Consider the following 23362-nt stretch of genomic DNA (forward strand, 5'->3'; position numbering starts at 1 on the left):
CACAAATCTGGTTCTCTCTTAGCCCCTCTTCCACTTTTATCAACCTCTCTCTTCATGCCTGCTTTTTTAGCTAAACTACAAAATCTTTGGCCAAAATCTTTGTAGCATAAACTACAAAATTGTTCAACTAACTCCTCGCCTCTATAATATACTCAACAACGTTATTATAATAACTTGCAAGCCCCACCCACTCTTGGGTTCCAAGTGCAATCATTGGCCTTTTCACTATTTTAGACTGCTGGGATTAAAAACGAACTTAGAGGTTGGAACACATAAAATAGTGGATCTGTATAATTTGAACTAGTGATATATGTATAAGGCTCCAAAGTATATATATATGAAAAAGTAGCCGGGGAAGGTAAGGTAGTCTGTATTTCCTAAAAGAGCCTCCCCATTAGTCTGCCCATCTATCATTCTTTCACTTGTCTGTCTTCTTGGCTAGCTCTGAGCTCCCGGAGGGCAGTGGCCAAATGTTAAAGTATGAAGCCTGATAGAGCAGAGGTTTGTTGGATAAATAATGTCTAAGTAGTTGACATTATTTGATAATGAACAATTTTACTATTTTTTATGACATGGTTCTCTTTAGGACACTGTTTTGCTGTATCCAAGCACAAGTACTGTGGAATTTCTTATTAAATAAAATGTCCCATAATTTGAAAAAAACCACTATATCTACTACAATTCTGATGAATTATAACAAAACTTTAAACAAGACTTGGTGGGGTTCCACTCACTTGTCATCTGTTGGAAGACTCAGCTTGATATACTCAGCCTTCACATTAATCTGCAAACCGAAAAAAGAATTAAGTTGGCAAATAAATCCATCAATGTGAATACAAGGTCTGACAATTAAGTTCGTGAACTTGTTTTCAATGATGTTGCTAACCTTTTTTTAATATCAGAGGGATTATTGATTATAAATTTGTGCCAACTGGGCAGTTCACCAAGTTTACTCTTTGGAAGTGCTGAAAAGTCTGTGTGAAAAGTTAGACGACCTGAACTTTTCATCAACAATTCATGGCTCTTGCATCACAACAATGTACCAGCTCACACTGCACTATCTGTGAGGGAGTTTTTAGCCAGTAAACAAATAACTGTGTAGGAATCCCCTCCCCACTCACCTGATCTGGCCCCCAATGGCTTCTTTCTTTACCTGAAGATAAAGGAAATATTGAAAGGAAGACATTTGATGACATTTAGGACATCAAGGGTAATACGACAGCTCGTCGTATTATTTCTGGCCATGCCAGAAAAAGTTCCAAAATTGGTTTGAAGGGTGGACTAGGCGCTAGCGTTGGTGCATAGCTTCCCAAGGGGAGTACTTCAAAGGTGACTGTAGTGATACTCAGCAATGAGGTATGTAGCACTTTTTCTAGGATGAGTTTGCGAACTTAATTGTCTGACCATGTATGGTGTGAACTTTGATGTTCTTTTGAGTGGACTCATGTCAACTTTATTTCTTTAATTGTGAAACCCATCCAAAAGAGTTCAGTTTGCCTATAGAAATCCAGTGTATTTCTGTGCATATTAGATGCTTTATATTCTTTGAAGATAACCTTCCATATAGCAGAAGATATTCTAAAAAATTTTAATACCATAGAAAACAAAGTATGTAAGATATATAAAAAATACCTCTTTATTTTCACACCAAATAGTACTGTTTGACTCCAAACTTTGATATATTTTCTTTTTCAGCAACTGATTTCATTATTATTTTCATCATTCTCACAATCAAAACTTGAATTCCTCTTTTTCTACAATTCACGAGCAGGCTTGACACCAAAGGGAAATCTGAGACATAATCTGTCTCTGTTTCCGATTTCTGGGAGAAAGTGAGTCACTGCAGTTCTATCACAAACAGTCTACTCCATTATTTTCCAGAATTACTCAACTATGTTTTTTCAAACATCCTGAAGACCCCCCAGAAGGTGACAAAAGGAGAACAAGAAAGATATTCCTTTTACATTTCCAAAGCCATTCACAATTTTGACCTTATTTTTCTTCTATTATATTTTAAAACTGCTTTTACTGTAACCTTGTCTGTGTATTTAGAAATGAATTTCATAAAAACCACAATGAGATATCACCTCACCCCATTTAGAATAGCTATCATCAACAAGACAAATAGTAACAAGTGTTGGAGAGGCTGTGGAGAAAAAGGAACCCTCATACACTGTTGGTGGGAATGCAGACTGGTACAGCCGTTATGGAAGGCAGTGTGGAGGTTCCTCAAAAAATTATGAATAGAATTGCCATATGACCCAGCAATCCCTCTCCTGGGTATCTACCCCAAAAATCTGAAAACATTTATGCATAAAGACGCGTGTGTTCCAATGTTCATTGCAGCTTTGTTTACGGTGGCCAAGACATGGAAACAACCAAAATGTCCTTCGATAGATGAATGGATAAAGAAGTTGTGGTATATATACACAGTGGAATACTATTCGGCGGTAAGAAAAGATGATATAGGACCATTTGTTACAACATGGATGGATCTTGCGATTATAATGCTAAGCAAAATAAGTCAGACAGGAAAAGCAGAGAACCATATGATTTCACTGGTATGTTGTATATAAACCAAAAACAACAAAAGAACAAGACAAACAAATGAGAAACAAAAACTCATAGACACAGACAATAGTTTAGTGGTTACCAGAGGGTAAGGGGGGTGGGGGGTGGGAGATGAGGGTAAAGGGGATCAAATATATGGTGATGGAAGGAGAACTGATTCTGGGTGGTGAACACACAATGTCATTTATAGATGATGTAATACAGAATTGTACACCTGAAATCTATGTAACTTTACTAACAACTGTCACCCCAATAAACTTTAATTAAAAAAAAGAAATGAATTTCATTATATGTGTAATGAGTAATACTTCTGTTATGAAGAGTAACTCATAGAAATATCATTATAGCAGCCAGAATTTATTGTTATATGCTTTATGTATATTATTTAAACCTCACAGAAACCTAATAACATGGTTATAATTTACAATCCCATCTTCTATGTAAAAAATAGAGGTTTATAGAGATTAAGCTTTTTGCCCTGAGTTACAGCACAGTAAGTGATGGCGCTGTGGTTTGTAACCCTGGCATTCTGAATTAACACCTTCTATTGGTTCATAAAGATTTAAAAAAAAAGTAAAAGCCATAATTGAGTTCGATGTTATAGAGTATTACAAAACCTTCCATTGACTTTATAAAGACATGGGCTGGGGTGAGAGAAATGGAGAAACAGAGAAGTGTAGGAGATCTTTGCCTCATTCTTTACCACAACAGGAGCCAGAGGGCTCCTACGGCCCAGAGAAAGCTCCTGTGCGTTGCTCCCGCAGCTTATTAGTTCCCGTAACCTTAGGGCTGAAAGCTTGAAGAGATAGGTATCTGTACCCAAAGGTGTTAAAAAGTATACTGTACATTAGTGTCTGAGAAAAATACAATAAAAATAAAATGCTAGGAAATGTTATGTAAAGAAGGTAGTTCCAGGCACTTAGGAAATAATACTGTGAAAGGGCTGAGATTTTACACCCAGTCGCACCACATGACACAGACCAGGTTGGCTCGACCCAGCGCCCAGAAGGGGGCGGTGTCGCCGGAATGATTACGTAATAAGGCGTCGCGCCGTGAGTGACGCGTAGTGCGGACGACGTCGGACTGCGCCTGTCACTCCCGGGGCGTGTTGCAGAGGAGAAACGGGCGCCATGGCGGTTCTGCTGGAGACCACTCTGGGCGACATCGTCATCGACTTGTACACGGAGGAGCGTCCGCGCGGTGAGGCCCGGCCCCGCTCACCTCTCGCGGCGGCGGCGATCGGCTTTCCCCGCTTTGCCTTAGCCGCCCAGTCCCTGGCGTCGACGGCTCGAGCGTCTGGGCTGCTGCTGCCCGCAGCCCGGCTCTTTTATTAGCGGGCCTTGGTTAGAAAAGTTTTTGTGAGGAGCAGCCCTTCTCCTGTATCTGGTGCTGGCCAATCGGATGGCGGGTGCTCATCATTGCGTGTGTGTGTGTGTGAGAGAGAGAGAGAGAGAGAGAGAGCGAGCGAGCGAGAGAGACAGACAGGGACGGGGGCGGGGGGGGCAGGAATGCAGACTGCATATACAATGCCCACAAAGCTTTAGTGGCTTTATTGCGCTGTACTGGTGAGAGGAACAACCAGCATTCCTTGGTGTGTAATCAGTAAGTCGTGGAGGCTGTGCTCGGGTCAGTGAGTGGGCACCCGCTTGGCGGAGGAAGGCTGTGGAGGTGCGCACGGGGTCTTAGCAAAACACTCCCTGATCGCGTGCTGTGCAAGACTCTGTGCCAAGCCCTGGGATAGGCGCCGTGCCCTTGGGGGTCTCATTTTCCTTTAGGGGAAATGGACGCGGGGATCCATTTGACTTTGTAAGTGTTGTAGTGTAAGAAAGTGTAAGTTGCTATGGAAACCAGAGGCGGGAGTAATTCTTCCTGGTTGGGGGCGGGGAGAAGCGAAGCGAGCAAAGAGTGCAGAACACTTGAACTAGCTGCTTCAACGATGAGTGGGACTGAGCGTTTTCTTTAAGTTTGCTTGGAATTTTCTGGAAACAGCAAGTAGTTTGATGTGGCTTGAAGGAATGGTATGTGACGTGGAATGGCGACTGCGAATCTGGTTATATACATTATATCGTGAATAGTCAGTCTTGTGTGCCTTCCTGATGACCAGAGTCTTTGAAGGTTTTTAAAGCAGGACTGAGGCATGGCAAACTTGTTTTAGGAAGACAATAGGCAGCGTGTGGAGAATGTATAAGAGTAGGGAGAAACTGGAGGCCAGGAGAGAGGAGTTACAACCAGGGTCCTGCCCCCATGGATTGCAGTCTGTTAAAGAGGAAACAAGCCCCAGGACCGTACAATGGGTGCCTCCTGCCACACTCAGTTATCTTCCCCATCTCCACCATCACACACTCAACCATACATCCATGCCTTTCTCATATTGTCGCCTCTACCCCACATTTCTCTCCACTGTTGTCCTTTTGGCAGACTTCCTGCTTATTATTCAAATCCCAGGTCAAGCATGATCTCTGTTGTGAAGCGCTCCGTTGTCCCTAAGCAGAGTTAGTTCTGTTTCTTCTGTTCTGTCTCAGGTCTTTTATAAATCACACAACACATATTTTGTTATAACATTTACCTATTATTTGCAAGGCTTGTCTCCTCTCAAGAATGTAAACTCCAAGATAGCTGGGGCTATGCCTTAATTATCTTTGTGTCCTGAGCACCTAGTGCAATGCCTGACACATACTGAAGGTTCATTATATTAACTAATGCAAATACAGAGGGTGCCAAAAAAATGTACACACATTTTAAGAAAGGAAAACCATTGTAATACTCAAAATATACCAATGACAAAAGATGAATACAAGTCATATTTGACTTCTGCAATTACAAGAGGTGCTCAAAGTGGTTACCATCAGCGTCCAGACACTTCTGATTAAAACGAACTACTGCTTGAGCAACGTTGACCAAAGTGTCCATTTGTATACATATTTTGGCACCCCCGGTATACTCGTATGTGTTGTATTCGGACTGTGCAAAGGACAGAAACTCAACTCTTAACTGGATGAAAGAAAATAATTGATTACCTCATGTTACTAGGGTAAGCTGAGCTTAAGGATGGCAGGATCCAGGGGTTCAGAGGAATTGTATTTTTCATCTCTTGGTTTTGCTTTCCTTTGAGTTTGTCTGCCACTCTTCACATGGAGCAGCACCTAGCAACTGAGTGGGCCTCTTTCCCCAGAGCTGTGTGGAACTAAAGGGGAGATAAGGTTATCCCACCTAATTAACACAGACAGAATGGACGAGCATGATTTTGCAAAGATAGCTGGGAGCACTAAGAACAGACGCCTACCCTGTTTATATGTATTTGTAAGTGTGTGATTGGAGGATACCTACTTATGTGTATAACTACTTATCAATCCACAGTAAACGTGTCCAGACTTACTTTCCTTCCTCCTTTCCTCCCTCTCTCCCTTCTTTTTCTTTCCTCTTACTTTTTATTATGGAAAACTTAAAACATATACAGAAATTGAATCATTTAAATGAATCCTCATGTGCCAATGACCAGCTTCATTTAACAATTGTAAATACATAACCAATTTGTTTCATTTATACTCCCACCTCCAATGGATTTTTTGTAGTAAATCTGTTAACATGCGATATATTTGATCTGTAATCACTTCAATTTGTATCTTAAAAGATACTCAAAAAAAAAGACAACATAACCACAAATCATTTATCACATCTGAAAAAATTATCACTAATTCTTCAGTATCATTCATCTTTTCCTATTGTTTCATAAACATTTTGAAAAATCGTGATTTAAATTGGATCTAAACAAGGGCCATGTAAGTATTATATTGGTTGATATATCTCTTAAATACCTTTAATCTGTAGGTTCTCTCCCTCCTTTCTTAAAAATTAAGACTACTTTTTTAGAGCAGTTTAAGGTTTATAGCAAAAGTAAGGGGAAGATACAGAGATTTCCCTTATACCTCCTACTCCCACGCATACAACATGCCCCCGTTGTCAATATTCCCCACTAGAGTGGTGCATCTCTTGTACATTTATTTGTACCATTTGTGCCACGTAACATTGTACATGTTACACATTTTCTACTCTTTGCCAGTCCAATTCTTTTAATGCTCACCCTAAGCCCCCACGAGGTCTTCTAATTTCTCCAACGAGAAACAATCTCTCTTTTGAATTCCTGTGGCATTTTTTAACCCACATTTTCCCATTTTGCTATCTAAGTGGCAGAAATGGTATTATTAGATATGCCCAGTATTGTAACTATTTGCGTTCAGGTGTAAGAACCTTAGTTTAGTATAAGCTCCTTGGGGGCAGAGACTGCCTCATATATCTTTCTGTCTGTCTGGTTTCTTGCTTAGTGCCTTGAGAAATTATTAGTGTGTGTCTCCGCAACTAAATTATGAACTTGGTGAGGACAGAAACCACGGTTTAATGGCATTTGACAGCATTACCGGAGTACCTAGAAGATAGCCAATGTTTATTGGATCATCAGGTGCATTTATATGAGAAAACTGGAACAAGACAGTGTATGGATTTTTGTGTATGGAATTATTTTATCATTGTAAAAATAATTGGTCCCATATATTTATTTGATTTTTCTCAAATTTATATAATCTGTATCAATTTTTAGATACTCTGCTAGATCCTTTCCCATCATAGTATCCTCTTTAATATTTCTTTTTTCTTACAAAGCCAGTCTATCAATAAATGATTGCTTATCCCAGATAAGTGTCAGTTTCTTGCATTAGCTCAGATGCCCAAGAAATCCTAAGGAAAAGAGAATAAGAAGATACTTTAAAATATATTGCCTTTTTCTAGGTTTACTGCCTTTTTTATGGCTTTGGACATTTGACCATTTGGGCGAGGTTTTATGTGATAATTTAGAAATTAAATTATGCTACCTGTGCTTTTACTTGCGTAAATATGTGTTTGTGAACTACTGTGATAAATTTATGACTTACTTTCTTTCAGCCTGCTTGAATTTCCTGAAGTTGTGCAAAATAAAGTATTACAATTATTGCCTTATTCACAATGTCCAGGTGAGTTGGTGGATATTAGTTGTGTCCTTTGTTATTAGAACCATCTAGCAAACGCTGTGAATTAACAAAGTATCTTATATATTATAGAGAGATTTTATTATACAAACTGGTGACCCTACAGGGACTGGCCGTGGAGGAGAGTCTGTTTTTGGGTATGTTCTTTTATTTTTAAATGAGTAAAAATAGAATTGTCTCTTAATGGTGTTCACTAGCATATTTTAATCCGCGTTTTAAAATATATTTCAAATACAGATTTTTTTTCCCAAGTTCCCTAAATGTATTAGGTTGGTGCAAAAGTAATTGCAGTTTAAAAGGTTAAAAATAATTGCAAAAACCGCAATTACTTTTTTTTTATTAAAGATTTTATTGGGGAAGGGGAACAGGACTTTATTGGAGAACAGTGTGTGCTTCCAGGACTTTTTTCCAAGTCAAGTTGTTGTCCTTTCAATCTTAGTTGTGGAGGGTTCTGTTCAGCTTCAAGTTGTTGTCCTTCCAGTCTTAGTTGTGGAGGGCGCAGCTCAGCTCCAGGTCCAGTTGCTAGTTGCAGGGGGCACAGCCCACCATCCCTTGCTGGAGTCGAACCCGCAACCTTGTGGTTGAGAGGGTTAGGGTTATCTGGGAGCTCAGCGGCAGCTCAGCTCAAGGTGCCGTGTTCAATTTTAGTTGCAGGGGGCGCTGCCCACCATCCCTTGCGGGAGTCGAGGTATTGAACTGGCAACCTTGTGGTTGAGAGCCCGTGCTCCAACCAACAACTGAGCCATCCGGGAGGCAGCTCAGCTTAAGGTGCCATGTTCAATCTTAGTTGCAGGGGGCAGAGCCCACCATCCCTTGCGGGACTCGAGGAATTGAACTGGCAGCCTTGTGGTTGAGAGCCCACTGGCCCATTTGGGAATCGAACCGGCAGCCTTCGGAGTTAGGAGCACGGAGCTCTAACCTCCTGAGCCACCGGGCCGGCCCAACCGCAATTACTTTTGCACCAACCTAATACAAAGCAAAAAAAGAGGAATATTTTGAATCATACTTGCATTTCGGTAAAGAAGTGGTAACCCTATGTTACTAGTAGTTCTTTATTTCATGTGGAGAGTACTTCTCTCTTATAACCTTATTATATGTATTTTCAGTCAACTGTATGGTGATCAAGCAAGCTTTTTTGAGGCAGAAAAAGTGCCAAGAATTAAGCACAGGAAGAAAGGCACCGTGTCCATGGTGAACAATGGCAGCGACCAGCATGGATCTCAGGTGAGGAAGTGGGCAAGAAGATGAGTTTTACTTTAAAATGAAGGACTGGAAGGATCCCACAAAGTGATCTTTAAAATGATGCAGTAAGGAAAAAATTTCAGTCAAGATATTTGTTAGAAGGAATTTTTTTCTATATAACAAAAACTACAAGACATCATGGAAACATTTTAAAAAAATTATTATTACTATTATTTTTTAAATGTAAGGCATGTTCATTGTGAGGAATTTAGAAAACACCAAAAAGTACAAAGGAGAAAATAACATTGCTCCCAATCCCGCCATTCACGGATCATCACTGTTCACATTGTGGCCCGTTTCCTTTCTTGTTTATTACTTATTTCAAAACAGGTCATGTTGAGCACTTTTCATTCATTGTCTTCTTTAATGCTCACCGCAATCCCATTTGGAGTAGATGCTGTCTTTTTCCCCTTACAGTTTACATGGGAAAAAACAGCCTTGGTCTGCCCAAGTATTTTAAACAGTCAGGGGAACGTTGGTATATATGTTGACGCTTGACGTGTAAGCTTTGTGCTTTTTCCTTAGTACTAGTAACAGGTGGGTAAGAATCCATGCAGTTAATGTAGAGTCTTACTACTTTTGTGTATTTTTGTCAGTCTGTAACTGATTTGTGTTTGAATTGTGTGTGTGTGTGTGTCTATATATATATATATATATATATATATATATATATATATGTGTGTGTGTGTATATATATATATATATATATATATATATATATATATATGTATTCATTTTTTCTTTATAGTTTCTTATTACCACAGGAGATAATCTAGATTACCTTGATGGTGTTCATACAGTGTTTGGTGAGGTGACAGAAGGCATGGACATAATTAAGAAAATTAATGAGACCTTTGTTGACAAGGATTTTGTACCGTATCAAGATATCAGGTGTGGTTACAATTTACTACCTGAATGTACTAGTATGTTTTAATACTGTGATGTTTGACATGTAGTGGTGATGGCTTGCATAAGACTGGTTTGGGGATAATTCCAAAATGTCAGCTAATATAAGACAATCTTTTTAATAAAAAAGACCTTTTATATTTTTACAATTGTACTAATTATTTATAATTGTTTATATTGGGAGGAATTATTAATTCTTTAGTTTTTTTGAAATGCATACTATTGAAAAATAATGGCAAAAGTACTAAAATTTAAACATTTATGTTTTAGAGTAATGCAAGATAATATATATAATATCAAACAATGAAAGACAGTAACACTAATTGTGAAAGTATACTCTAGTAATATCCTGTGCAATAAAATTTAAGAGCTTATGGTTTTTTGGCTTTACAGATACATAAGACATTTGTTACAATCTATATAAAAAGTAAAACATAGATTCTGAAATAATGTAAATCTAACGTTTGACTTGGATTTCTTTTGTAAGGATTAATCATACAGTGATTTTAGATGATCCATTTGATGACCCTCCTGATTTATTAATTCCTGATCGATCACCAGAACCAACAAGGGAACAACTAGATGTAAGTTGAGTCCTCTTGTGATTGAATACACACGCATATTAATGCTTCGCATAGATTTTGTTTTTAGCCTATTAAAACTTACTTCTTCAGATTGACTTTTTTACTTAATCCACTAGGATAAGTTTAGAGCTCTTTTTCTTTTCTATGGAAGTACTCATTTTTTTTTTAATTTCTCTAATATCCTTTCTTCAGTTTCTGTTCCACCAGAAGAACCTTAGTGCTGGAAGTTTATATGAACACTTGGGGGAAATGTTTTTCTTATCTCCTAACTCCAAATAGATAGCGAACCCCTATTTTTTAAAAAAAATTTTTTGGGTGGTGAATCTTGATAGGAATTACATTAAACCTGTATAACAATTTGAGAACTGTCATCTTTACTATGTTAAACCTTACAATCCATGAACGCTCCATTTATTTAGATCTTTTTGATTTCTTTCATTAGTGTTTTGTAGCGTTCAGCACACAATTCCTGTACACGTTTTGATATATCTACAGCTAAGCATTTTATCTTTTGTGAGTGATTGTAAATGGTCTTGCGTTTTTAATTATGATTTCTATGTTTTTATTGTAGTACATAGAAATACAATTAATTTTTGTATGTTGACCTTGTATCCTGCAACTTGCTGAATTTACTTATTCCTTCTAGCACTCTTTTTTTTTTTCTGTAGATTCCTTGGGATTCCCCCACCCCACTCCTGTTCAAGCTGTTGTTTCTCAGTCTAGTTGTGTAGGACACAGCGCTCTGGCCCATGCTGGTATTATGAGCCTTGTGCTCCTTCCAGCCTGGGCAGTCGGTTGCTGGTCGTTTGCTCACAGATCTCTCCGGCTGCTGGCCACTCATGTTGGTTGCCATCCACTCACACTGGCCACTTGCCACTCACGCTGGCTGCCGGCCTCTCATGGCAGCACACCGTAGCCCACAGCAGCACACAGCAGCACACAGCAGCCTGCGGCAGCTTACAGCCGCTTATGCCAACCTCAGGCTGCTCAGCCTTCTAGCTCCAGGGAGAACTGTTGTTCACGATCTTAACTGTAGAGGGTGCAGCTCACTGGCCCATGTGGGGATTAAACCAGCTACTCTATTATCTTTTAAGGGAATTTTTCCCCTGGGGGACTCTTGAGCCAGGTTAGAACCCAGAAATTTCTGTGGAATAATGCATACTTTTTCCTCAGATATGTTAAGGTATAAATTTCTGCTTATGAGACTTCCTTAAAGCTGAATTTATCTTTATGATTGGATTTGGTGCTTGATTTCTAAGATCACTTATCTTCTGTGTTCAGCACTTAGTTGGATACTAGATAGTTTCTATATAAATATTTTGATTTAACAATAAATTAGAAGACTAGTCTGGCTAATATTATTGAAATAATTTAAATCAGTTTTTAGAGGTTTGTGAGTTTCACATTTGTGAAACAAAATAAAGTTATTCTATTCTAACACATTTGCTACAACTAAGAATAAAGCATAATGTCTCCCGTGTTTCTCAGATTTTGCTATTCTTTATCTATATGAGTAACTTCTACCTTACAGAGTGGCCGAATAGGAGCAGATGAAGAAATTGATGATTTCAAAGGAAGATCAGCTGAAGAAGTAGAAGAAATAAAGGCAGAAAAAGAGGCCAAAACTCAAGCTATTCTATTAGAAATGGTAAGACAATTATCTTTATTCAAATACTTTGTTCAGCAATGTATTCAGTACATACTTACTGTTTATTTCTGGCTTTTTTATGGTCTTAAAATACAAAAATTTGCTAAGAATTTTTTTCTGGATTAAAGTTTACATGACATAGTAACACATGAAAATAAACAAATTTGATTCCACTATCAGTATAGTACCAAATACCTTTTTTAAAAGTGGGAAGTGGATATCCAATTTACAAATATTAAATGGATTTCAATTGTTACAGTCATCTCATTTTTAGAGTGTTTCTTGGACTGAATTTAATGTATGTTAATAAATAATTCTTTGTACAATTTAAGCATTGGGATTAAATAGTAGAATAGCAGTTACAGGATAAAATAAGCCTGGGTAGAGTTGAGCACTCCGAAATGTACTCTTTCTCTATATTACTAACAGTATGAAGTCATTTGAGGAATAGTTAAGTTATTCAGTAGATGATTAGTTGACCTACTGGGCATTTTTCCCACTTCTTATTTTTGTGGATGAGGTATACCTTTTACATAGTAGATCATCAATAAATATTTGAATGGATGGATAATGATTAAATTTTTTATTACCATTATTTTATATAGTAGAGCTTTCAGATTCCTAGTTTGTTTTAAAATTCATACTAGCATTACCAGGCCGAAGGAATAAATATTAAAGACTGTAATTCAGGAATACTTTACTGAATTAAAAAGAATTGAAAATACACATTTTGCTGGGCATACTATGTATCTGAGAACATTGACCCACAGCAGTCAACACCAAGACAAATTCTAAGAAAATGACTGGCCTTAAAAGAAAAATCCTTTGAGCAACTTGGCAATGAGAGTAAGTGAATATAAGGGAAAGCATGTTGGATTATCATCAGAGTTTTCAACAGCAAAAGTATAGGAACTTTATGCCAGAAGAAAATGGGTTAATGTATTTTTAAACTTTTTATTTTGGGATAATTCCAAATTTATGGAAAAATTACAAAAAGTAGTGCTGAGAACTTCTACATGCCTTTTGCCATGATACTGCTTACTGGACTTAGGTTATTATTGTCTTTTGATAGGCTTTAGAGACACTGAGCAGATCTTCCTGGCTCTGTTTCTTACTGTTTCTGATTTTCAAAATTTCTTTTTGTTTTATTGTGTTTATCCATGAGGAGATAACTGTACATGATAATCTTATCAAAAGTTGTCTCTGAGAGTTTCGAATATATGTATAAAGGAATATTGTTTTCCCTATCTAAAGGCCATGGGAAGTATAATTTTCCCACAATGAAACCCACACCATCATTACGGTTTTCTCGCACTGTCACCTTTACTAGTTCTTCAGTAGGACGTGATACATACGCTCTGCTCAGTGCAGCAATTGACTGTGAAGTTGACTCCAATTTGGCTGAAGAGGAAGATGATAGTGAGGGTGAGAGTGAAAAGCTAGAAACTCTCCAGGAATGGTTGCTGTTCCATACAGAACAATAATGTGGGAAGAACTGGGCATCACAAAAGGCTAGATTCAGTACGATAATACTTTTCAAACGTTTAAAAACAAGCAAAACTAAACAATATATTGCTTAGGGATACATACCTATGTGGTAAAACTTTAAAGATATGCCAAAAAGGAAAACCAAAAAGCAAGATGTTTGTTATTTCTGGTGAAACAGGCATAGGGATAATGGGATCAGGGGACATTTTAGTTAAGCTGCTAGTTGTCAGCATCATGGGCATTTTTTATTTTCATGCTTCATAACTTAGATATACTTTACATAAATTCTGTTTCTAATATACCAAATATGAAAAATGAAAAATTGGAGCTCAGATAAACCTGAGTTCAAATCCCAACTCTGTTGCTTACTACTGTGTGGCTTTGGGCAAGTTAATTATTTAACCTTTTTGAATTTCACTTTACTCATCTTTAAAAGGGATTGTTCTTTTAAGAATTGTCAGTTATGAATTTTGAGATCTTGTTTAGATTTCTTTTACTGAGCCTGCAGTTTATAATATAAATTTAGATGTTTTAGAGAAATTAGCATTTTGGGCTTGGATGGGGTATTTAGAATAGAAACTAAATAAAGGAATTGATTTATATTTTTGTTTACTAATAATTTAGGTGGGAGACCTACCTGATGCAGATATTAAACCTCCAGAAAATGTGCTGTTTGTGTGTAAATTGAATCCAGTGACCACAGATGAAGATCTGGAGATAATATTCTCAAGATTTGGACCAATAAGAAGGTAATTTCTAGAATTAGTGAAAGATTTAAAAAAACTAGGTATTAGTTGGTTGTTTTATAATGACATATTTTTGATGAGTCTATGAACTCTAGGTGAATTTTGTACTGGTGAATTTTACAGAGGAGGCTTTTGGACAGTAGGGAAGAAAAATATGTATATAAGTATATATACAAATACTATATATATATCATATAATTGAATGATTTTTCCACTTCAACATATTTTCACTCTAAAATAGGAAGTGAATGGAACAGTTTGTGTCTAGTTTTGTAATATTCTCAATAACCTTGAATGTTAAAATATTTATCTCATTTAAGTTCTCACTAGAATTAGCAGCAATCTATATCAAAATTAATTTGAATCTATATTTTCCCAAATTTGTCTTTTGTATTATTAATGCAAAAGTCTGTAAAGCTAGCTAGTATTTCTATGGGATGGGAATATTTTATAATTAATTAAAAAGTATTATTTTGTGTTTAGAATTTCCTTTTCTTTCATGGTTTCTTTTTCCATGGAGCTGTTCTTGATTCTTCCCCTTGAAAGAAAAATCTTCCTGTAAATATCTACCCAACTTTATTCCTCCACCCACTTAAAATATACCATATTTGTAAAAAATACTCCTGTACTGCTACTTTATTTTTTAATTTTAGACATTATATGCTGACTTCCTGCTAAGGCACATGAGGATTTACCTCTGTTACTAACCTGTGTTCATTCTTTCCTCCTACTGCTTTGATTGTGTCATAATTTTGTTTAGGTAATTGTTCAATATTGACATTTTAATGTGTACATTAAATGTAACAGCTGAACCATATGCTATAATGTGATTACTTTTCCTTTTTCTCACAATGTTTTATTTTTGTGTTTCATTTCACGTTTTTAAAATTAGACTTAGGATACATGACAAAAGAAAATTAGACTTAGGATACATGAGGAAAGAAAATTAGACTTAGGATACATGAGGAAAGGGTTTGCACTCCACCTTACTGCCCTTTCACTTGGTTGTAAGATGGATTAGTTTTCTATAATAGCTATACCTGTGAGGTTAAAATTGATCTTGGCTTATATTAAAATTCAGAACTCCAAAGCATAAACTTACTGAACATGTATGTATGTATGAATGTCCATACATTATTCTACAGTAACATTAGGTATTCTGTAATTCATCTAAATTTGGACTAGAAGTTAATTATGGTTAAAAAATATTTTTAACAGTGGTTTACTTTTGCCACAGGAAAATTAAATATATTTTTATCTTATTCTTCCTCAGTACTTTGGGAACTTAGGACTGTAGGCCTAGATAGGGCACTTAGAGTAGAACTAGATAATGTAGTTAACTAGACTGGTGAACTATTTTTTCAAAAATAATTGTTATTTAAGAAATTTGGAGAAATAGTTCTGTGAGTTTAACTTTGCCTTGTAATAACTGTCTTACTTTGTTCTTCACTTTTAAAGAGTAAACGTGAGTTTTTTGTTTTTTTTTTAATGTCACTTTTTCCAAACTTTCAGTTGTGAAGTTATCCGTGATTGGAAGACAGGAGAATCCCTCTGTTATGCTTTTATTGAATTTGAAAAGGTAGGTCATAAAGTTTTAGGTAAAGTCCTTCACATTCTATAAATGATTTTTTTCAGTGTTATTTAGGTAGATCTATAATTGAGTAATAGAAAAAGAACTAGACTAGATGTTAAGTTCTAGATATTAATCTGAGCTGTGTATTTAGCTGTTATATGACATTTGGCAGGTTATTTAGAACTCTTCTTTCTAGGTGTTAACTTATAAATAAAAGTTCAGTATTGGATTACACGACCTTCTAGATCTATAATAATGATAGCTTAGGCTACTCAAATAACTTTCTTTAAGCCAGGCATTATGCTATTTGACATGCATTTAATCCTCACAATCTGTAAGATAGGTACTGTCCTCCTTTTCCAAATAAGTACATTGAGACCCATTGTGGTGATGCACCATTATTGAAAATCATTGACCTTGTGAATGTTATCGCTGGGATTTGAACTTACATATGTCTGATTCAGTTCCCATTGCTTTTGGCCACCGTGCTAGGCTATGCTGTTTTTTCATGCGTCTTTGGACTGATGTGTGTCCAGTAGTAGTTCATTGTAAGTTATGGTTATTCCAAAGAATCTATTGAACACCTATATTTTAGGCACTGTGATAAGTCCTAGGAGTGCAAGATGAATATGGCTGGTTGGGAAGACACACCTAAGAAATTTTACTTAGATACTGTCAAGTGTACCAGAAATGATATCTACAAGGTATACTGGTGCTAGCAGAAAGATCTCTACCTTTGGTTTGCCACAAATAATTTTTGTAAACCTGACACTGTCAGTCCATCATTGACACTATAGGATGTGCTATTTATTTGCTCACAAATATAATTTCATTTCTTTATAGCATAGACTGCTGACTGCCTATGTTTCTCAGTCTTCTCTGATATACCATTTTCCGTGAATATGTGGTTCAGTTCCACTTTAGAATGTAGGGTGATTATAGAATTTGTGAGTTCTTTATTATGATTCAGCATTTCAGTTTTTGAGGTGGATCTTCTGTGGCTTTTCTCATTTTTTGAAAATCAGATTAAGATACATTATTCTGCTTCGTAATTCTCATGGCCGATAGCCTCTTTGTGTTTATCACTTCGTCTGTGTTTTTGGCATGTTAGGCAAGTTTTCTATGTTTTGAATAATCTCATAGAAAAAAAATTTTAAACTGAAGAGTAAAATGCATACAGAAAATGTATAGCTCATGAGTGAATAGCTTGATGAGTTATCACAGTTAATACACCCATGTGAACTACCACCCAAGTCAAGAAATAAAACATTAGCGGAAAAAAACTTACCAGGATCCCAGAGGCCCTTCTTGTGTCCCCTCAGAGAATTTTCTCTACTTCTGACATCATAGACAGGTTTTGTCTAATTTTAAACTTGAAATAAATGTAAACACAGGATTTGTGCTTTTGTGTCTACCTTCATTTGTTCAGTGTTATATTTGTAAGATTTATTTATGTTACTGCACGTAGCTTTTAACATGTATTGTTAATTTTCATTGACATATGGTATTTCATTATAATAATTGTGTGTGTGTGTGTGTGTGTGTGTGTGTACATACAGATCTGTGCTTTATATAATACTCTTCTGAGTCAGCATTCCATAATCAATCAAAAAACAATTTCTTCAGGGAAACAAATGAATATTCATACTAAGTGGAATAAATCAAGGCGATAGCCTCACATTACATCAGGCTTTGCTGTCAAATGGATTTTAACACCAAATTTATAGAAGCAACTTTCAATTTTCAGGATAATTTTGGGTTTTGACTAACACAATTGGTAAGTGTATGTCCACTGCAGTCGACTGCCTCGGTTCAAATCTTGGCCTCGCCCTTGCTAACTGTGTGACCTTTGACAATTGTACCTTTCTAAACTTCTAAACTTCTCTTTTCTCTTTGAGAAAATGGAGATAATCATGGATAGTACCTCGTGTGGTTGTTATCAGAGTTAATTGAGATAATACATACAAAACGTTTAATAGCATTTTGTGCAGAATAAGCATTTGAATACGCGTATTCATTTTAGTAACAGCAAACATTTTGTATTTTCAGTATTTGTTCTAGCTGCAGAAATCTTTTCCATAAAGATTTATGCTTAAGTTTTTATAATTCCTATTAGGAAGAAGATTGTGAGAAAGCATTCTTTAAAATGGACAATGTACTTATAGATGACAGAAGAATACATGTGGATTTCAGCCAGTCTGTTGCAAAGGTTAAATGGAAAGGAAAAGGTATGTTGGTTCAGTTTTGTTTGTTTCTGTTCTGCTTTGCATGCTCGTGTGTGTGTGTGTCTCGTTTGACTTAGTGCTGTGAATTAGGAGACATGTTCACTGATGTCACTCCTGCCATTTAGGGTTTTACATCGGTGCTAGATACTAATAGCTAGAATCTAAGAAGGGTGTGCGTGTGTGTGTGTGTGTGTGTGTGTGTGTGTGTGTGTGTGTGTATGTGTGTATGTGTATTTTAAACTGATGATGAATATATTTCCTGTTTGACTGTATTATAAATTACTTGTAATTACCCACTGCAGATAGGACATGTTTCCAAAGTAATTATGACACTTGTTTGGTTGTTCTAGATGCAAAACTCTTAAAGTTTTTTTCCTAAAGTTTAGTTATTTATTTTAGTTGTCATATGGTCCAAGATTGAAAAGATTCATGAAAATGTGGAAAAAAGTCTCCCTTCCACTCCTGCCCCTCATTTACCCAATTTCTCTTCCCAGAGTTAGTAACACTGTTCAACCTGGTTTTTTTGTAACCTTCCACATACGTTCTTTGAATATACATATATATGTATTTTTATGTTTAGAATTTCCTTTCATGTCTTTTCCCATATATACTTTATTTACATATATAGTTTTATATATAGTTTTCTCCTTTAAAAGAGAGAAAAAAATATATATTTTAAATATATTTTATATATATATATATACACACACACACACACACACACACACACACACACACACACACACAAACACACACACAGACGTATTTTATATACCGGGGGTGCCAAAAAAATGTATACAAGTGGACACTTTGGTCAATGTTGCTCAAGCAGTAGTTCCTGGTAATCAGAAGTATCTGGACGCTGATGGTAACCACTTTGAGCACCTCTTGAAATCGCAGAAGTCAAATGTAACTTGTATTCATCTTGTGTTATTATATTGAGTATTACAATTTTAATACAGTTTTTTCTTTAAAATGTGTAGACATTTTTTTAGCACTGTATATTTTTTGGATATATATATGTGTGTGTATATATATGTGTGTGTGTGTCTATATATACATATATATGTATACACACATATATATACACCCATACACATATATATATATACATACACACTTACAAATATACATACACACACATACATTTTTCTCTTTTAGGAAAGGAAAACACAAATGGATGCAGGCTGTACATACTGTTTCTGTACCTTGTATTTGTCACTTAACAGTGTATCTAAAAAATCAGGTCACATCAGTATATAAAATGGCAGCTTATTATTTTCAGTGGCTGCACAATATTCTGTTGAATGTATATATCATAATATATTGAACCAGTCCTATTAATGGGCAATCAAGTTTCTAATGTTTTATTCTTCTGTGTACTTTGTATTACCTCTGTACATGACATTCCATATATTTTGAATATATGTGTGTGCTTGTGTGTGTGTGTGTGTGTGTGTGTATCTATCCATCGATCATTGATCGATGGATAGATATATCTCAAATAAGTTCCTGATAACGGCATATCAAATTCATGGTTGAATCTGTGATATGCTGAAATAATACGGATTTTGATTTTTGATCCAGTGTTTTTAAAAGATTTCACTTTGGCAGTTATTTACCATATAATGCTAAATTTTACTAGGAATTCTAGCATTATTCTTTTTTTTCTGTAACACTTTTCTTTATTTCCCCTGATTTTTAAGATTTTTTCTTTTTTTTTTTTTAAGAGGAAGAAGTAGAGAGCACTACTTGAGTGATGTGCTGAATTGTTTGGTAGTATTTGAAAGTTTGGCGTTGTCATATTCACATATTTCATTAGGTGGCAGCATATGGTTACCTAGCAAAATGGATATCGGATTTCAGTTAAAATAATAATGGAGAATGAATTCTTCTTCTTCTTCTGTTCTCTTAGCCTTTTTCTATCCCTTGATATATATGCCACTTATAAAATAGCTTATATATTGTACTTCTTATAAAATAATTTTTGTTTTTGATTAATAAGGTGACCTTTCCTACCAAGTTATTTTTTCTTTTTTTAATAAATAGGTGGAAAATACACCAAGAGTGATTTCAAGGAGTATGAAAAGGAACAGGATAAATCATCTAATTTGGTTCTGAAAGATAAAGTAAAGCCCAAACAGGAGTATCCTTCATAAGAACCAGTTAGTCTAGTATGTGTTAACCATCCACTCTGTGTAGTGCTGTATGATGCTACAAAAAGCCACCAAGGCTGTAGAAGACAAGGTCCTGAATCTAGATGGTTTGTGAAGGAGTCATTTCATTTATGTTTATGTTTATCTCTTTTCACTGCCTTTGCTTTTTCAGTATGTGCTTTATTATATAGAGAAAGTTAGGGTTGAAATAAATCTTTAGCCTAATTCTTTTCCCTCCCTACTCTTAGGTTAAGATTAACACTTACTCTCAGAAGATCGTTCAGGTAAGGTTCATATTTCCTGTATATAATTGTAATGTTTTAAATTACTCATAGAAATTTATTTTAGCTAAGCAAAATCCTTTGTGCTTAGCTTCCTCATATGTTTAAATTCTTTGGAGATGGTGAATATGTAGACAACAAAATCCTGTTGTTTTACATGATTAGATTGCTTCTTTCTGCTTAGTATGTTGTCAGTCTGGCAACCAATATTTGTTAGATTCCAATGGTGTGCAAGAGTTGACTTTTATAGGACTAAAAAGAAATCTATTGACTGTTTAATTTAGGTTCTTCCAAATTTTATGTTGAGAGAAGTAAGAAGCAATGAAACATACTGTTCATATTAGGTCATTTTAATTTTTCATTGATGTTCTTATTATAAATCCATCACCGCACACGTTGCAAAGGTTCTTTTGTGATTCTTTCTGTAAATGGTTTCTTTGTTTTCTAGTTTCTGTTGGTGTGTTAGGGATTCTTTTTTCCCATGCTATATAGACGTTTCTCTTCCAAGTCATCATCAAAGAAAGATGACTATTGGGTTGACCTGTTCTGTACTCATTTTAAAAATTGTGTCGACTATCTGTAATACTAAAGCATTGCAAGGTGTTAAAGCTGGATAGAGTCTGCAGTGTACTGACATAATCAGCATGAGGAGAGGCTTTCACATGTAGGCAGACTAAGCAGTAAGCTAAGATTTAGTCTGAAAAAGTAAACATTATTTATCAAATCTTTGAAATTAAATTTAGGATAACCAATAGTAACTGCAGCTGGAAGAAAGGGAGTGTGTAGGACAAATAAAAGGAAGTACAGTCGTAGAATATAAAGTAGAAGGAGGTATCTTTTCCCCCACAGAGGTAGTTCAGGCTGAAAAGAAAGAGTATGGAATATTGCAGTGTTTTCAATTCAAGATAATAAATTACTAAGAGTGAAGAAAAGAAACGAGGCATGGTAGAGAATAAATCTCTAGCCCAGTAATGTCCAGTAGGACTTTCTGCAGTGATGGAAATGTACTCTCTCCACTGTCCCATGTAGCTATGCACCACTTGTGGCTATTGGGCATGTGGAATGGAATGAGGAGCGGAATTTTAAATTTTGTCTAATTTTAATTAATTTAAATTTAAACAACCAGATTTGGCTAGTATTCAACAGTGCCTGCATTTAGTCTTTTGAGGTTGATGGAGAAAACAGACGTGTCCTGGTGTAAACCACTGTTAATTATTCTCAAACAGAATACTGAACAAGAAAAAGGAAATTCATGAATCTGACCCCGTAGGATAGTCTTTATGTTCTTGTTAATTGATATGTTTCATTATAGCGAGGCAATAATAGAGGGATAGAACGTGTGTTTGTAATATGTAAGATGAATCTATATTTTTTCCACATTATATATTATGTATTATGTTCCTTTGTTACTATGGCAAAGAAAGGGGATTCAGATAATAATCTCATCTGCAGATAAGTTGTCTTAAATCTGTTAGAAAGGCATGGTAGGGATATACTTAATGGATCTTGAGAGAAAACAAAAGCTGTAAGTAAGGGTGCTAATAACAAGGTGAAAAAATAGAAGTAGAAGGAGAGGGAAGTTTAATTTGGCCAGACTAAGCCTTAGGGAAGAAATTAGGGAAAAGAGGTCAGAGAGATCATAAATATGTGTTTCATTCAAATGATTTTGGAGAGATTTGACACATTCTAGAAGTGTTCATTATAGTGGTGAGTAGAAGACAGTGGGTAAGTGAGGAAGAAGAGATACAACAAGGGTCTTGGTGGTGTGACATGTAATCAGTAGATACTTAGTGGTGTGACATCTATTACGTATCCAGTTTAGCAGTGAAATGTAGCCCCTGCCCACATAGACTGTATGTTTTAGTATTGGAGTAGGGGGAAGAACAGACATTAAGTAATTATGATGAATTAAATATGTCTATACAGTTGCAAAGAAGTACATTTGTGGGATATGGGATTTTAAATAGAGGAGAAGGGTCAGGGAAGACCCTCAAGGAACACTAAAAGAAGTGACATGAAAGCTGCAACTTGAGCCTGGGGGAGAGGAGGAAGGCTGAGGTATGGGCTGTTTTCTTTAACTGCGATCTGTCATTTAAGAAAACAGTTTATGTCTTGACCCCGCACAACCCAAGTGTAATCATTCACATGCACACATCATTGAACAAAAATGTCATAGTGTTTTAATTATGTGTCATGTACTCTATGGCCTGTTCTATGTTATTAAAAAATGTTGGCTGTGACCCACTAAATGTATCTTGCATCCCATTGATGGATTATGATCAGTTTAAAAAACACCTCTCTCAAGCATTTTGGGCAGAGGGAGAAGCATACAAAGTAACACACTAAGGTGAAATCATAGGCAAGGGCTCTTGAACTTGTATCTGAGAAGATCCAGAAGTACTCTGGAAACAGTGTGACATAGTACAAAGGAGAACAGAAGTTAGAGATAACAGAGTAATAATAGGATGGTACAGGCTGACTAGCCATCTTTACCACCTTAGGAAAAGTGAGGTGCAGTTTTCCTATTTAATCTTAGGTACAAGTGAGTCATCCTGAGGAGAACATAGGCTGTGGCATCGTGAAAACAGACATGGAACCCTGGTCCCGAGGGAAGTGTGTCTGCGATTACTCTGCTTCCACATGCCACTCACGTAGCTCTGCATATTGGGCTTCCTCATATGCTTTCTTTCGAAACCCACTATTCTAGCCTTTGTCAGCCTTCCTCAAAATCTGTTTTAGAATTTGAGATTATTTTCATCAGAGGTTGTAGTAGTTACACATTTTCTTATTCTAAGGCATCATAGTGTATTAGAGAAAATGCTTATCTCTAAATTAAACATTATCTGTTTTAATTTCACATTTATGTGAAATTAAAAAAAGATTCACTCATAGTTCTACCATCTAGACAAATTATATTTTTTCTC

The 23362-nt window shown here is 36.0% G+C and overlaps 1 protein-coding gene across 1 annotated transcript in view; it reads left to right on the plus strand.

Moving 5' to 3' along the window:
* Positions 1–3612: 3612 nt before the first annotated feature.
* The window catches only part of PPIL4 (peptidylprolyl isomerase like 4), a 29601-nt gene continuing 9851 nt past the window's right edge, over positions 3613–23362 (plus strand). The window contains exons 1-11 of the mRNA XM_019746943.3: positions 3613–3771; positions 7507–7574; positions 7662–7726; positions 8696–8813; positions 9580–9722; positions 10225–10321; positions 11853–11969; positions 14082–14206; positions 15716–15782; positions 17893–18004; positions 20051–20147. Of these exons, the coding sequence (XP_019602502.1) occupies positions 3702–3771; positions 7507–7574; positions 7662–7726; positions 8696–8813; positions 9580–9722; positions 10225–10321; positions 11853–11969; positions 14082–14206; positions 15716–15782; positions 17893–18004; positions 20051–20147 (1079 nt within the window). The 5' untranslated portion in view covers positions 3613–3701. The remainder of the gene's footprint in view (positions 3772–7506; positions 7575–7661; positions 7727–8695; positions 8814–9579; positions 9723–10224; positions 10322–11852; positions 11970–14081; positions 14207–15715; positions 15783–17892; positions 18005–20050; positions 20148–23362) is intronic.

Source organism: Rhinolophus sinicus, chromosome 2 (assembly GCF_057876585.1).
Source record: "Rhinolophus sinicus isolate RSI-liver-muscle chromosome 2, RSI-T2T, whole genome shotgun sequence".
In the NCBI taxonomy this organism is placed as follows: Eukaryota; Metazoa; Chordata; class Mammalia; order Chiroptera; family Rhinolophidae; genus Rhinolophus; species Rhinolophus sinicus.